Source organism: Lacerta agilis, chromosome 18 (genome assembly GCF_009819535.1).
Source record: "Lacerta agilis isolate rLacAgi1 chromosome 18, rLacAgi1.pri, whole genome shotgun sequence".
In the NCBI taxonomy this organism is placed as follows: domain Eukaryota; kingdom Metazoa; phylum Chordata; class Lepidosauria; order Squamata; family Lacertidae; genus Lacerta; species Lacerta agilis.
In genome coordinates this window covers 9,117,775-9,129,286 of record NC_046329.1, presented here as the reverse complement: position 1 = coordinate 9,129,286, position 11,512 = coordinate 9,117,775, and the positions used below count along the sequence as shown (strand labels likewise).

At 47.1% G+C, this 11,512-nt stretch overlaps 1 protein-coding gene across 1 annotated transcript in view; it reads right to left on the bottom strand.

Moving 5' to 3' along the window:
* Window positions 1-9,951, bottom strand: part of ARID3A (AT-rich interaction domain 3A) — an 18,072-nt gene extending 8,121 nt beyond the window's left edge. The window contains exons 1-3 of the mRNA XM_033136914.1: window positions 9,550-9,951; window positions 4,306-4,606; window positions 2,707-2,725 (exon numbers count right to left, since the gene is read on the bottom strand). Coding sequence (XP_032992805.1) covers window positions 2,707-2,725; window positions 4,306-4,606; window positions 9,550-9,950 — 721 coding nt within the window. The 5' untranslated portion in view covers window position 9,951. The remainder of the gene's footprint in view (window positions 1-2,706; window positions 2,726-4,305; window positions 4,607-9,549) is intronic.
* Window positions 9,952-11,512: the final 1,561 nt, after the last annotated feature.

Genomic DNA, 11,512 nt, shown 5'->3' with positions numbered 1-11,512 from the left:
AAGCAACAACTCTTGCAGCAATTGCCAACAAAAAACAAACAAAGCAGAAAGAGAGAGGGAAAGAGAAACAGAGAGAGAAGGAAGGAAGGAAGGAAGGAAGGAAGGAAGGAATGTAGTAAAGAAAGAAAGAAAGAAAGAAAGAAAGAAAGAAAGAAAGAAAGAAAGAAAGAAAGAAGGAAGGAAGGAAGGAAGGAAGGAAGGAAGGAAGGAAAGAAAGAAAGGAAGAAAGAAAGGAAAGAAAGAAAGAAAGAAAGGAAGGAAAGAAAGGAAAGAAAGAAGGAAGGAAGGAAGGAAGGAAGGAAGGAAGGAAAGAAAGAAAGAAAGGAAGGAAGGAAGAAAGGAAGGAAGGAAGGAAAGAAAGAAAGAAAGAAAGAAAGAAAGGAAAGAAAGGAAAGAAAGAAAAGAAAGAAAAGAAAGAAGGAAGGAAGGAAGGAAGGAAGGAAGGAAGGAAGGAAAGGAAGGAGATTCACGCGGATAACCGGACGATGAGCGCAGGCCGCGATTCCACAGCTACATGGGAGAGAACATTTGCTGAAACGCTAACTTTCTTTACGCAGCGCGCAGTTGAGCTGCGAAGCTCGCTCTCTGCCGGAGGCGCCGACCGGCCACACACCCGGACGGGTTCGAAATTCAGACCCGTGGGGAAAGGAGAGAGAGCTAGCTGCCGTCCAATACTCGCCTGCCGCTCTGAAGAAGCAGCAGCGCCCAGTGCGACCCGAAAGCCTGCCACGCCGAAGAAGAGCTCTGTGCGATCCAAAAGCTTGCCAAAGTGGAAACGTAAGGGTATTTCCCCGCAACGCCCCCCAGGACTCCGGAAACACAGGCGCCGTATCAAGAACGTTAAGAAAAGCACCCTTTTCTTATAAAGGCCGACTTTTGATATGTTCTTAATACCTTGTATGAGTTTCGGCATCCTGGGAGGGATGTTTTCATTCCAGCAAGCTTTCGGGCTGCACAGAGCTCTTCCTCGGCGCGGCATCTATCTCAGCAGGCTATCGGGCCGCACAGAACTCTCTTTTTTTCCCCTCCGGACGTCGCCATTCAAAGCGACCCCAAAACGCTATTTTCTTTAGAAAATTAAAATGCAAAAGCCAATCAATCCCTCTATAGGACGTTTGCTGGCTGAAATTAGGGGGAAAGGGGCTGTTTAAGGAAACACAGGAAGCCTTCTATTCAGCACACATAAAGCAAAGCTGCGGATTGAGGCATGGTTTATAATGAAATCCAAGAAAACGTTGAAATATGCATTCAGTAAAAAAAAAAAACCCAGAAGCCTTTCTATTGGGAATTACAGGTAAAGATGTAAGACAAGGTGTTAAAACTTTTTGCAATGTGCTGCAACTGCGGCGAGAACTTTTAATAGCGCAAATAGTGGAAACAAGAAGAATTACCGACAAAGGAAGAATGAAGTTAATGGAGGATGTGGAATTGGACCATAGCTGTCATTTCCCCCCCTATTCTAAGGGAAATTCCCTTATTCTGAATAGGATTCCTCGCAAGAAGAGGGGAAAGTCGACAGCTGTGAATTGGACAAGATGATGGGAAGAATCCGAGAACAGCGGGACCAGAAGTTCAAAGATTGGGACTAAATTTGTAGGTTATTTGAAAGACCATTGCCGTCAGCTAAACACGTTGGTAGGATTGCAAGAAGCTTTGTTAAGTTATATTATAAAAATCACTGCAGAGATGGAATTTTAGTGATATATTTGGGTGCTAATAATTCTAAGCAGTGAAAATATAGAAAATATAGAAATTCACTAGGGAGGTTTGAAGGAAGTCATGGCCCTAAAAAGGCCAAAATGTACAGGTGAAACTCGAAAAATTAGAATATCGTGGAAAAGTCCATTTATTTAAGCAATTGTTTTCATTAGCTACTGGAGTTTGATATATGAGATAGACTCACGACATGCAAAGCGAGATACGTCAAGCCTTTGCTTGTTATAATTGTGATGATTATGGCTGATGAAAACCCCAAAGTTGAGATTAATTTGGGGTTCTCACCAGCTGTACGCCATAAACATCACAATTATAACAAATAAAGGCTTGGCATATCTCGCTTTGCATGTCATGAGTCTATCTCATATATTAGTTTCACCTTTTTATTTGAATTACTGAAATAAATGAACCTTCCCACGATATTCCAATTTTTCGAGTTACACCTTTATAATGTAAGAGGGGGTGGGATGTAATGGAAATTACTATTGTATTATTGTAAAATGAATAAAAACGATTTGGCAAAAAAGGAAAAAAGACATTAGAAAAGGGGCTCTTTAAGGAAACTCAGAACGCCTTCTATTTAAACTTCAGCACACATAAAGCAAAGTTGCGGATCGAGGCAAAACCTGGGCAAACTTGTTCCAAACAGCCGTGGAGTTTTTTTTTTAATTTTATTGCGGCACCCAGGAAAGTCTGGCTGACGCCGGTCAGTTTTGCCAGGGGAGAAATATTTCCAGACTAGCAAGCTTCCTCCGTTCCCCCGCCGTCCCCCGCCTTTGCGGACTTTGACACGGCTGAATTTCAAATGGAAAAATCCGGCTTATCTTTTTTTTTCGTAAACACGCACACACACAGACACAAAGTCTTCGCAAAAGACACACAGAGGGAGGAGAGGCAGAGGAGCGTTTTCGGATTTCGACCCCCCCTCCGAGCCCCGATACGGGATCACAAATCCCATCGCTCCCAGCCAACGGGAGTTGTAGTTCCAACCGCAGCCGCCGGCGACAATCTGGGGGTGCGAGGAGTCAGAGAAAGCAGCCCTAGGGAAACGCGGGTTTCGCAGAGCCCCTGGGCCCGTGCAGAGTGCTTTCCGGCAGCAGCCTGTCTGCCCTCCAAGCACCCAAAACAGAGGGTTAAGTGCCGGAAATCTATAGGATATAGGGGAGAGGAAGACCCACTGAAATTAAAGGACCCATTCATTTCAATGGGTCGAAATTTGGGGGCTCAGAGCAGAATTCGGGGACGTGGGCACAAAGTCTACTCTGAGTAAATTTGGCACACACACAAAAACCCATAAGGAGACTTAACTTTATAGAGACCTCCCCGGTTGGCAATTTGAAAAAATATTTCACTTTCCCATCGCCCTGTTGCAGATCCAAACCACTTGGCAAATTGCTGGGTTTTCGTTTTGTTAAAAAAAGAAGAAGGAGGTTTCTCTTTTTTCGATTACGGCTTGTTTTAACTTTACCCTCCTTTTCGTAAACCGCTCTAAAGTTTGTTTTTTGCAACCTGGGGTGGCACATAAACCCCAGGAAATAAACAGGTATAATAAATACTGCTATCGAGGCAAACCCTTCCCTGCCAGCCAAGCGAATCTGGGATTATACTTGGGACAGGCACGTAATTGTGGAATTATAAGGGACCCTGAGCGTCAACTGAAATGCAGGATGATACAGGACAGGCCACCCCCCACGTCCCGGATGCTAGTCTCCTTTCTTCGGACTTTGCCATTTTAACCTGCGTGCGACAGCATTCATTCTGCGTCAAAGCTGAATTTTTTAAAATTCCAATTATTGCAGCCAGAGTGGATAAAAATCAATGATTCTTTTTTAAAAAAATTTATCTGATTTTTTTTTTAATTTAAATCAGATTTTTAAAACAAAATGCTTTTGGAGGAAAAAAATATCTTTCTAAGGATAGCTTTCTATTTAAGTTACATTGTAGTCCAAAGGCTATTCATCGGGAAATAAGGATTTTACAGTTTTTCATGTGAGCTAAAACTCAGTCTAAGTCTTTTAATTTAAAACATCGGTTAACAAACATGGATACATATGCTATAATGTTACTGTTTTTGTTAAATAAACTGTTCAAATTGTTATTAAGGAAATGATTTGTTTTTCTCCTTCCGATAACGCACAGCAGAAAAGTTGTCCAAATACAAACAATAATTCCATAATTATCTGCCTACGTATTTCTAATAGTATAATCAGTAATTTTGGATATACCTGTAAAAAAAAAAAAAAACTACTCTAGAAATTTCATAGAATCATAGAGTTGGAAGAGACCGCATGGGCCATCCAGCCCAACCCCCTGCCAAGCAGGAAATTTATTTATCATGAATTATTCCAGAAACGAAAACTTCCTCTGGTTGTAAAATATTAAAGAGGATGCCAGCAAGGCTGAACTTTTCTGTAAAAAAAACCCAGACGATTTAAAACAAGCCTTACTGACAAATCAGTGTTTAAAATCGATTTGATCTAAATCAAATGCACCTTGACTGCAGACGCTCGAAGTTTAATCCAGCCAGCCTGGAAGGAAAGGGAGAAAAAAAAAGGTTCCCGCGGAAAAAAGTTCCCTGCGGAAACTTACCTGCTTGAACTGCTCCTCGTAAGTCCAGTCCCCGTGGTCCAGCGGTTGGGGCGGCACCTGCGACAGGTGAGGGACCGAGGCCGATAGCCTCTCGGGGCACCCGGCCAGCCTGGACGTCTCCCCTCTGTAGGGCAGGGTGGGCTGCTGCTTGCGGAGAAGCGGGGGGCCGGGACTCGAGCGGGCAGCCTCCCCGGACCCGGGGACCCCCTCCTCCAACTCCTCCTCCTCCGCCATCTCCTCGTCCTCGTCGTAATCGTCCTCTTCCTCCTCGTCGAATTCCTCGTCGGCCCATTTGCCTTTCCTGGGGGGGGGGTCCAGAAATAATATTAATTATTATTATTATTATTATTACTACTACTACTACTATTCTCCGGCGTTTCAAGCTACAAAACGTTCCCCAACCCCAACAAGGACTCAGCCTAGGACGTTCCCACACAGCTTCCACCCAGGAATCCTGAAAATTGCTTTATGGCGCTGGGAACTGTAGTTTCCTGCAGGGGGCAAACTACAATTCCCGGGATTTATTCGCGTGGGGGAGACGCGTGATTTTAAAAGCACGGCAAGGACGCGATTCTAGTCCTCGTGGGGGACGGGGAAGGTTTGATCCCGTAGGCATCAAAGCAAGATCGCTTTGCACAGAGTTGTCCAGCTCAGCAAAGTTGGTTTTATTCCTGCTTCGGCGAATGTCTCTAATAATCCCCAAAATACGCAAATCTTGGTGGGTTTCCCTGCCTTCTGAGCCCCCTAACCGTTTTTAACTTCTGCCCAGTGCAAATAAGTCCTCTCTTCCTGAATCTAACAGCCTTCAAGTTTTGATGGATGGCCCCCCCCACTGGGCTATTACTACCAGAATAATGATGATGATGATGATGATGATGATGATGATGCAATTATGATTGATTTATTTTTAGAGGATCAGCTGCCACAAAACGACGCAGCCCAACAGCACATTTTTAAAAGCATTTCCGACTGTGGGAGCAGTGTCAACTTGGAAATAAGCTGCACTGAACCCAGCCGACTTCGGAGTCAAGGGATTTCTGCCCAAGGACAAAAGCTTTCGAAAACCAGAAGTGGGAGATGAGGGGGATCCAACCATCTCTGCATTTCCTGAAATAAGGCGGCGATTCCCTCTCCCCCTTCCAAATTCTTCTCTAGGCAGTGTCGCCTATTGGTTATAGTATCAGACTAACGGCCGCGAGACCGGGGTTCGAATCCCTCCCAGTCTGCCACAAAGCTCAGTGGGTGACCTCACAGCCTCTCAGTCTAACCTACCTCACAGGGTCGTTGTTGTTGTTGTTATGGGGAGTGAAAGAATTGGGGGGGGGAGCTGCCTTGAGACCCTTGGAGAGCTTTCCGAAAGTCAGAGCCCGAAGGTGGCACAGGTTTTTTAAAAAAATCTGGGGTCCTTTAGCTGCTAGATGGCCCTTGCGGGCTTCCCTCCCAGAGCTGGAAGGCGGCACAGGTTTGAAAATAAAAGCCTGGGATCCTTTAGCTGCTAGATGGCCCTTGCGGGGTTCCCTCCCAGAGCCGAAAGACTGCACAGGTTTAAAAATAAAGTCTGGGATCCTTTAGCTGCTAGATGGCCCTTGCGGGGTTCCCTCCCAGAGCCAAAATGCTGCACAGGTTTTAAAATAAATTCTGGGGTCCTTTAGCTGCTAGATGGCCCTTGCGGGGTTCCCTCCCAGAGCCAAAGGGCTGCACAGGTTTAAAAATAAAGTCTGGGATCCTTTAGCTGCCAAATGGCCCTTGCGGGGTTCCCTCGCAGAGCCGAAAGGCTGCACAGGTTTAAAAATAAAGTCTGGGATCCTTTAGCTGCTAGATTGCCCTTGCAGGGTTCCTTCCCAGAGCCGGAAGGCTGCACAGGTTTAAAAATAAAAGTCTGGGATCCTTTAGCTGCTAGATGGCCCTTGCAGGGTTCCCTCCAAGCTTTAAACGCGTGTCTCCTGTCTGCAGCTCCCATTAGGGTCTCTGAACAATCGATTCGGCAAATTATCCAGAACACTAAAATAATAATAATAATAATAATAATAATAATAATAATAATAATAATAATAATAATAATTTCGAGGGGAGTGGGACCTCTCCAAACTTCGGAAGACCCGGACGCTTTTCAAAACAGCTGGAAATTTTTCAGAGAGGGATCAGGAACTTGAATCGAAAGCTCTCCAGGCATTTCAGGGGGTGGTGAGGGGGGGGGGTTTGAACCTGCCAAACTGGTCTCTCCTCCCTGTTTTTATTGTCTCCTGACCCCAAGCAGATCTGGGTGGGGCAAGGAAAAAAAACAGAGAACAGGAGGCCGGTCAAAAGCAAGCAGCAGCCGGGGAAACCGATTTTTCAAGTTTATTTCCCAAGGATCCGAACTCCCTTTGGCCCGCCCGCCCCCCCCCCAATTGCTATTTTTCCAAGCTGGGGAACGAGAAATCTCGCAAACTCCTTATTAAATTACCTAATCTGAGTGTTTCTTAAAAACTTTTCTTCTACTTCTTTGCTCCTTTACAGAAACACTTTCCATAATAATAATCATAATAGAGCTTATTTTCTTCCCTCCAACTCCTATCTTTCTCCTCCAGAAGCCTTTCGAGGAGAGTTTAGCCATTCTTTCTATTGCGGCGAGGAGGGGGGGAAATTCTGGTCTGCGGCTGTTTTATTACGCACATTCGGCGGGGCTCGGAGGTGCCAAACCAAAACCACGGGTCCCACCCATCATGCCCAGAGTTACGCGCTCTGGCTGGCAGCAGCTCTCCAGGGTTGGAGGAGTTCCCAGCCCCACCGCTGGGGACTGAACCCGAGGGCTCCTGCTTGTAAATGCAGGTGCTCAACCGCTGGAATCTGCAGCCCTTTATCAAAGCATCAAGTTAAGGTTGTAGTCCTCATTGTTTTCGGATGGCTTCATAGGAAGCCTCCTCCAGCGAAGCCGGCAGAGCTGCTGCCGGGAACTGAACCCGGGATCTTTGGAGAGTGCAAAGGTACAGCGGCACCTCCGGTTCCCAAACTTAGTCCGTTCCGAAACCAAAGCGTTCCAAAACCGAGGCGCGCTTTCCCATAGAAAGCAATGCAAAACGGATTAATCCGTCCCAGACTTTTTTTTAAAAAAAACAGCCCCTAAAACAGCAATTTAACACGGATTTTACTATCTAACGCAGGGGTCAGCAAACTTTTTCAGCAGGGGGCCTATCCACCGTCCCTCAGACCTGGAGGGGGGCGGACTATATTTTTTTGGGGGGGGGTGAACGAATTGCTCTGCCCCACAAGCAACCCAGAGATGCATTTTAAATAAAAGCACGCATTCTACACATGTAAAAACACCAGGCAGGCCCCACAAATAACCCAGAGATGCGTTTTAAATAAAAGGACACGTTCTACTCATGTGAAAACACCAGGCAGGCACCACAAATAAGGTGAATTTTAAATAAAAGGACACATTCTGCTCATGTGAAAACACCAGGCAGGCCCCACAAATAACCCAGAGATGCATTTTAAATAAAATCACACATTCTACTCATGCAAAAACACCAGGCAGGCCCCACAAATAACCCAGAGATGCATTTTAAATAAAATCACACATTCTACTCATGCAAAAACACCAGGCAGGCCCCACAAATAACCCAGAGATGCATTTTATATAAAAGGGCACGTTCTGCTCATGCAAAAACACCAGGCAGGCCCCACAAATAAGCCAGAGATGCATTTTAAATAAAAGGACACATTCTACTCATGTAAAAACACGCTGATTCCCGGACCGTCCGAGGGCCAGATTGAGAAGGCAATTGGGCTGGATCTGGCCCCCGGGCCTTAGTTTGCCTACCCATGATCTAACAAGACCATTGGTCCAGAAAATGAAAGCAATAAACGATGTACTGCAGCCGCGGAATCGATCCATCGGTAGCTGAGCCGGGTTTCACACAGCCACAAAAACAAAAGAGCCGCAAAAAAACAAACCAAAATTGCAAAATAAATTGCAAAAACAGACAAGACCTCAGCGTAGCAATCGGAAGCGTAACACTCAAAACGGAGCACATTCGGCTTCCGAAAAAAAGGTTTGCAAACCGGAACACTTAACTTCTGGGTTTGCAGCGTTTGGGTTTCCAAGTCGTTTTGAGTACCAAAAGTGTTTGAGAACCAAGGTTCCCCTGTATAGCTAAAAACAACGCGAAATAAATGTACTTTTTACACATGCAAAGTGATTTTAAACTTTTGGGAAACGATAGATAACGAAATGCAAGAAGAAAAAAAGTTTGAAATAACTTTTGTTTTTTAAAAAAGAAGTTTTTTATTAGGGATTATGGGTTATTAAGGAGCAGGAAAAATTCTGTACATGACAACAGCCCCACAAACGTTATTAGCCCAGCGATGGAAGAAGGAAGAAAGGAATGGGCAAAGCTAGTTGGTGGATGACGGTCGAAATGGCAAAATTAACTGGGAAGGTTCGGGAACCGAGAAGACAAAATCTTTAAAAATAAGAGTGGGGAAAGTTTAAAATGTGTACAAAAGATTATTGTAGGCAGGTTAAAACATGGGCAGGAATTTAAAATACACTTGTAATGGAACAGTATGTATGGATAACTTAGAAAGATAATAAAAAATTTTGGGGAGAAGTAGCGATATCAGGTTGAAAACAGGATTAATACGGCCCAGGGAAGTCAGGAGATTCAGAATAATCTCAACATTTGGATCCGGTTTCGTGGTGCGTTTGCACTTTTGAAGATCAAATTAAAAAATTGTTTCAAAAAACAGAAACAATACGGAACAAAACAATTAGAGCCGAACAACAAAAGGTCAAGGTGCTAGTCCTCAGGGCCGGATTTAGGTCTCAGGTACTGAAGGTAACGGGGCCCTTTCTATGTCCAGCTGTCCTTTGCCAACAACAAATTGCCGCTGTTTTTGGTGTTGAATATATGCTATATGGTCATTGATGGACCTCATAGGTATCTCAAGCCATTTGCGCATGCAGAATGTAGGCCCCCTATATATAGAAAGGAGCAAACCGGTGATATTTTGGGGAGCAGGCTAGCAGGGGGGGCCCGTGACTTACATCCTAGGAGCCTACACAACACAAAACACTGTTGCTGGATGCAGGTCTCATTTTATTTGTTTTTTATCTTATATTTTGGAAATGTACACACAGGTATTTTTTTTCCCCTTTCACAATTTTTTTGGGGGGGCCCCAAGAGAGCTACAGCTCGTTCAGCTTATACGTAAATCCGCCCTCATCGCTCCGGGATAAAGGGCCGCCGCAATACTCACATCTCCTCGTCCTCGGAGACCGTTTCCCGCGGGAACACCCCTCCGCCGTCTTCCTCGTCCTCCTCGTCCTCCTCCTCGTCTTCCTCTTCCGCCGAGCAGCGGCTGGCCTCCGACGGGCCGGGGCTGGACGACTGGCTCAGGCCGGCAGCCGCCTCCCGCATGGCAGCCAGCGCCGCCATCTGCGCCCTCTGGATCCGGGCGCTCTCCGGCTCCCCTGCCTCCTCGGCGGCAGTGGTGGCGGGCTCCTGGCTACGGCCGCGGGAGAAGGCCGCCGCCGCGGCGGGAACCGGCAACACAGCCGCCTGATGGGCCGGCGGAGCCTGCTGCCGCGACTCCATCTCCTGTTGAAGGCGGGCTCTCTGCTGCCTCTGCAAGTTCTCCATCACCGCCTGAAGCTTCATGGCTCGGCCGGCAGGGGGCCTGGCGGGGGCCGGCGGCGAAGAGCCCTCGCCCTGCAGGGGGGGCGCCGTGGGGCGGCGTCCGGGCGGAGGCAACGCCGTCGGGGACGCCGTCGGGGGGCCCTTCTGCCCCAGCGGTCCCCAGCGGAGGGCCTCGGCGGCTGGGGGGGGGAAAGGGGTTCGAGACGGGGGGCGGTGCCGAACGGTTCCTGGCGGGGTGCGGGCTTCAGTGGCCGGCCGCCATCCTGCGCCGCGGGGTCCCTCCGCGTCCCAGACGCCCCGAACTGTGGGGCTGTCCTGCGATACTCCCGGGGGCTTTTCCGAAGTGGGTGGTGGGTTTAAATGCGGTCCTTCGAGGCTGCGGCCTCTTCTGCGTCATCTAGGCGTCAGGGAAAGAAAGCCCTGCCTGGAAGAAATGGGGAGGTGGGGTGGGGGGGCGGGAGAGAGAGAGAGAAAAACAGGCACGTTAGCACATTGAGGACTAGAAACTTGACTTGGTTCCCCCCATCCCCTCGCGGCAGGGACTAGAAACTTGATTGCCGGTCGTTTCGTTGGGTTAGGGAAATGAATGTACCCAGAACAGCCCTCTCAACATATTCGCACAAAAAGAGGAAGGAAAAAAAGGGAGGGGGAGGGATAACCTTTTTTAATTCTCTTTTTTAACAAAAGGGAAGCGAGGGGAGGTTCGGCTTTGGCAGGAAGGAACGAACAGACGGGGCCGACTCCAGTCGTCGTTTGAGGTTAGCAGAATTTGACCTTTCCACCAGTGCTAGAAACTCAGATATAAGCGAATCGCCAAATGGCCTTCTCGGTGGTGGCGCCCATCAGATGCCAAGGAGATAAAGAACTTTTTGAAGAAATCTGAAGGCAGCCCCGTTTAGGGAAGCTTTTAATGTTTGGCGTTTTATCGTGTTTTTAATTTTCTGTTGGGGAGTGGCTGGGGAAACCTAGCCAGATGTGTGGGCTATAAACAATAAATAATAATAATAATAATAATAATAATAATAATAATAATAATAATTATTTTCATTTCATTTCTATTCAGCCTTATCATTCAAGGGGCGGGGGGATCTCCAAGCGCTTTACAACACATTAAAACATGCAGTGAAAACAATCTGGAATAAAACGAATTCAAGGAAAATATTTCAGATCCTTCTCAAAGGGTGTTTGTTGCTCATAGTTATTCGCTTCCTTAATTAATAGAGCTTGCCCCATAGCAGAAGGACTCTAGGAGATCGGGGTGGTGCAGTGGTTGTTCGAATGTCGGACTAGGGCCTGGGTTCGAATCTCCGCTCGGTCCTGAAGCTCGCTCAGTGACCTCGGAGCCACAGCTGCAGCACCCTAGCCTACCCGCAGGGCCGTTGTAGGGAATTAATTTTGAGGAATGGGGGTCGAACCATGGGCTCCTTGCAGCAAAAGCTGGGGTATTAAAAGGCAGCAAATAACCTCTTCTGGCCGAGAGGCCAGCCACGCCGCCAACCCAGCGACCGGAAATCTCCACGTCGGTCACAATTGGACCCGCGCCGGTCGTAAAATGCCAGCCGCTTCTCAGCTTTGACATAAAA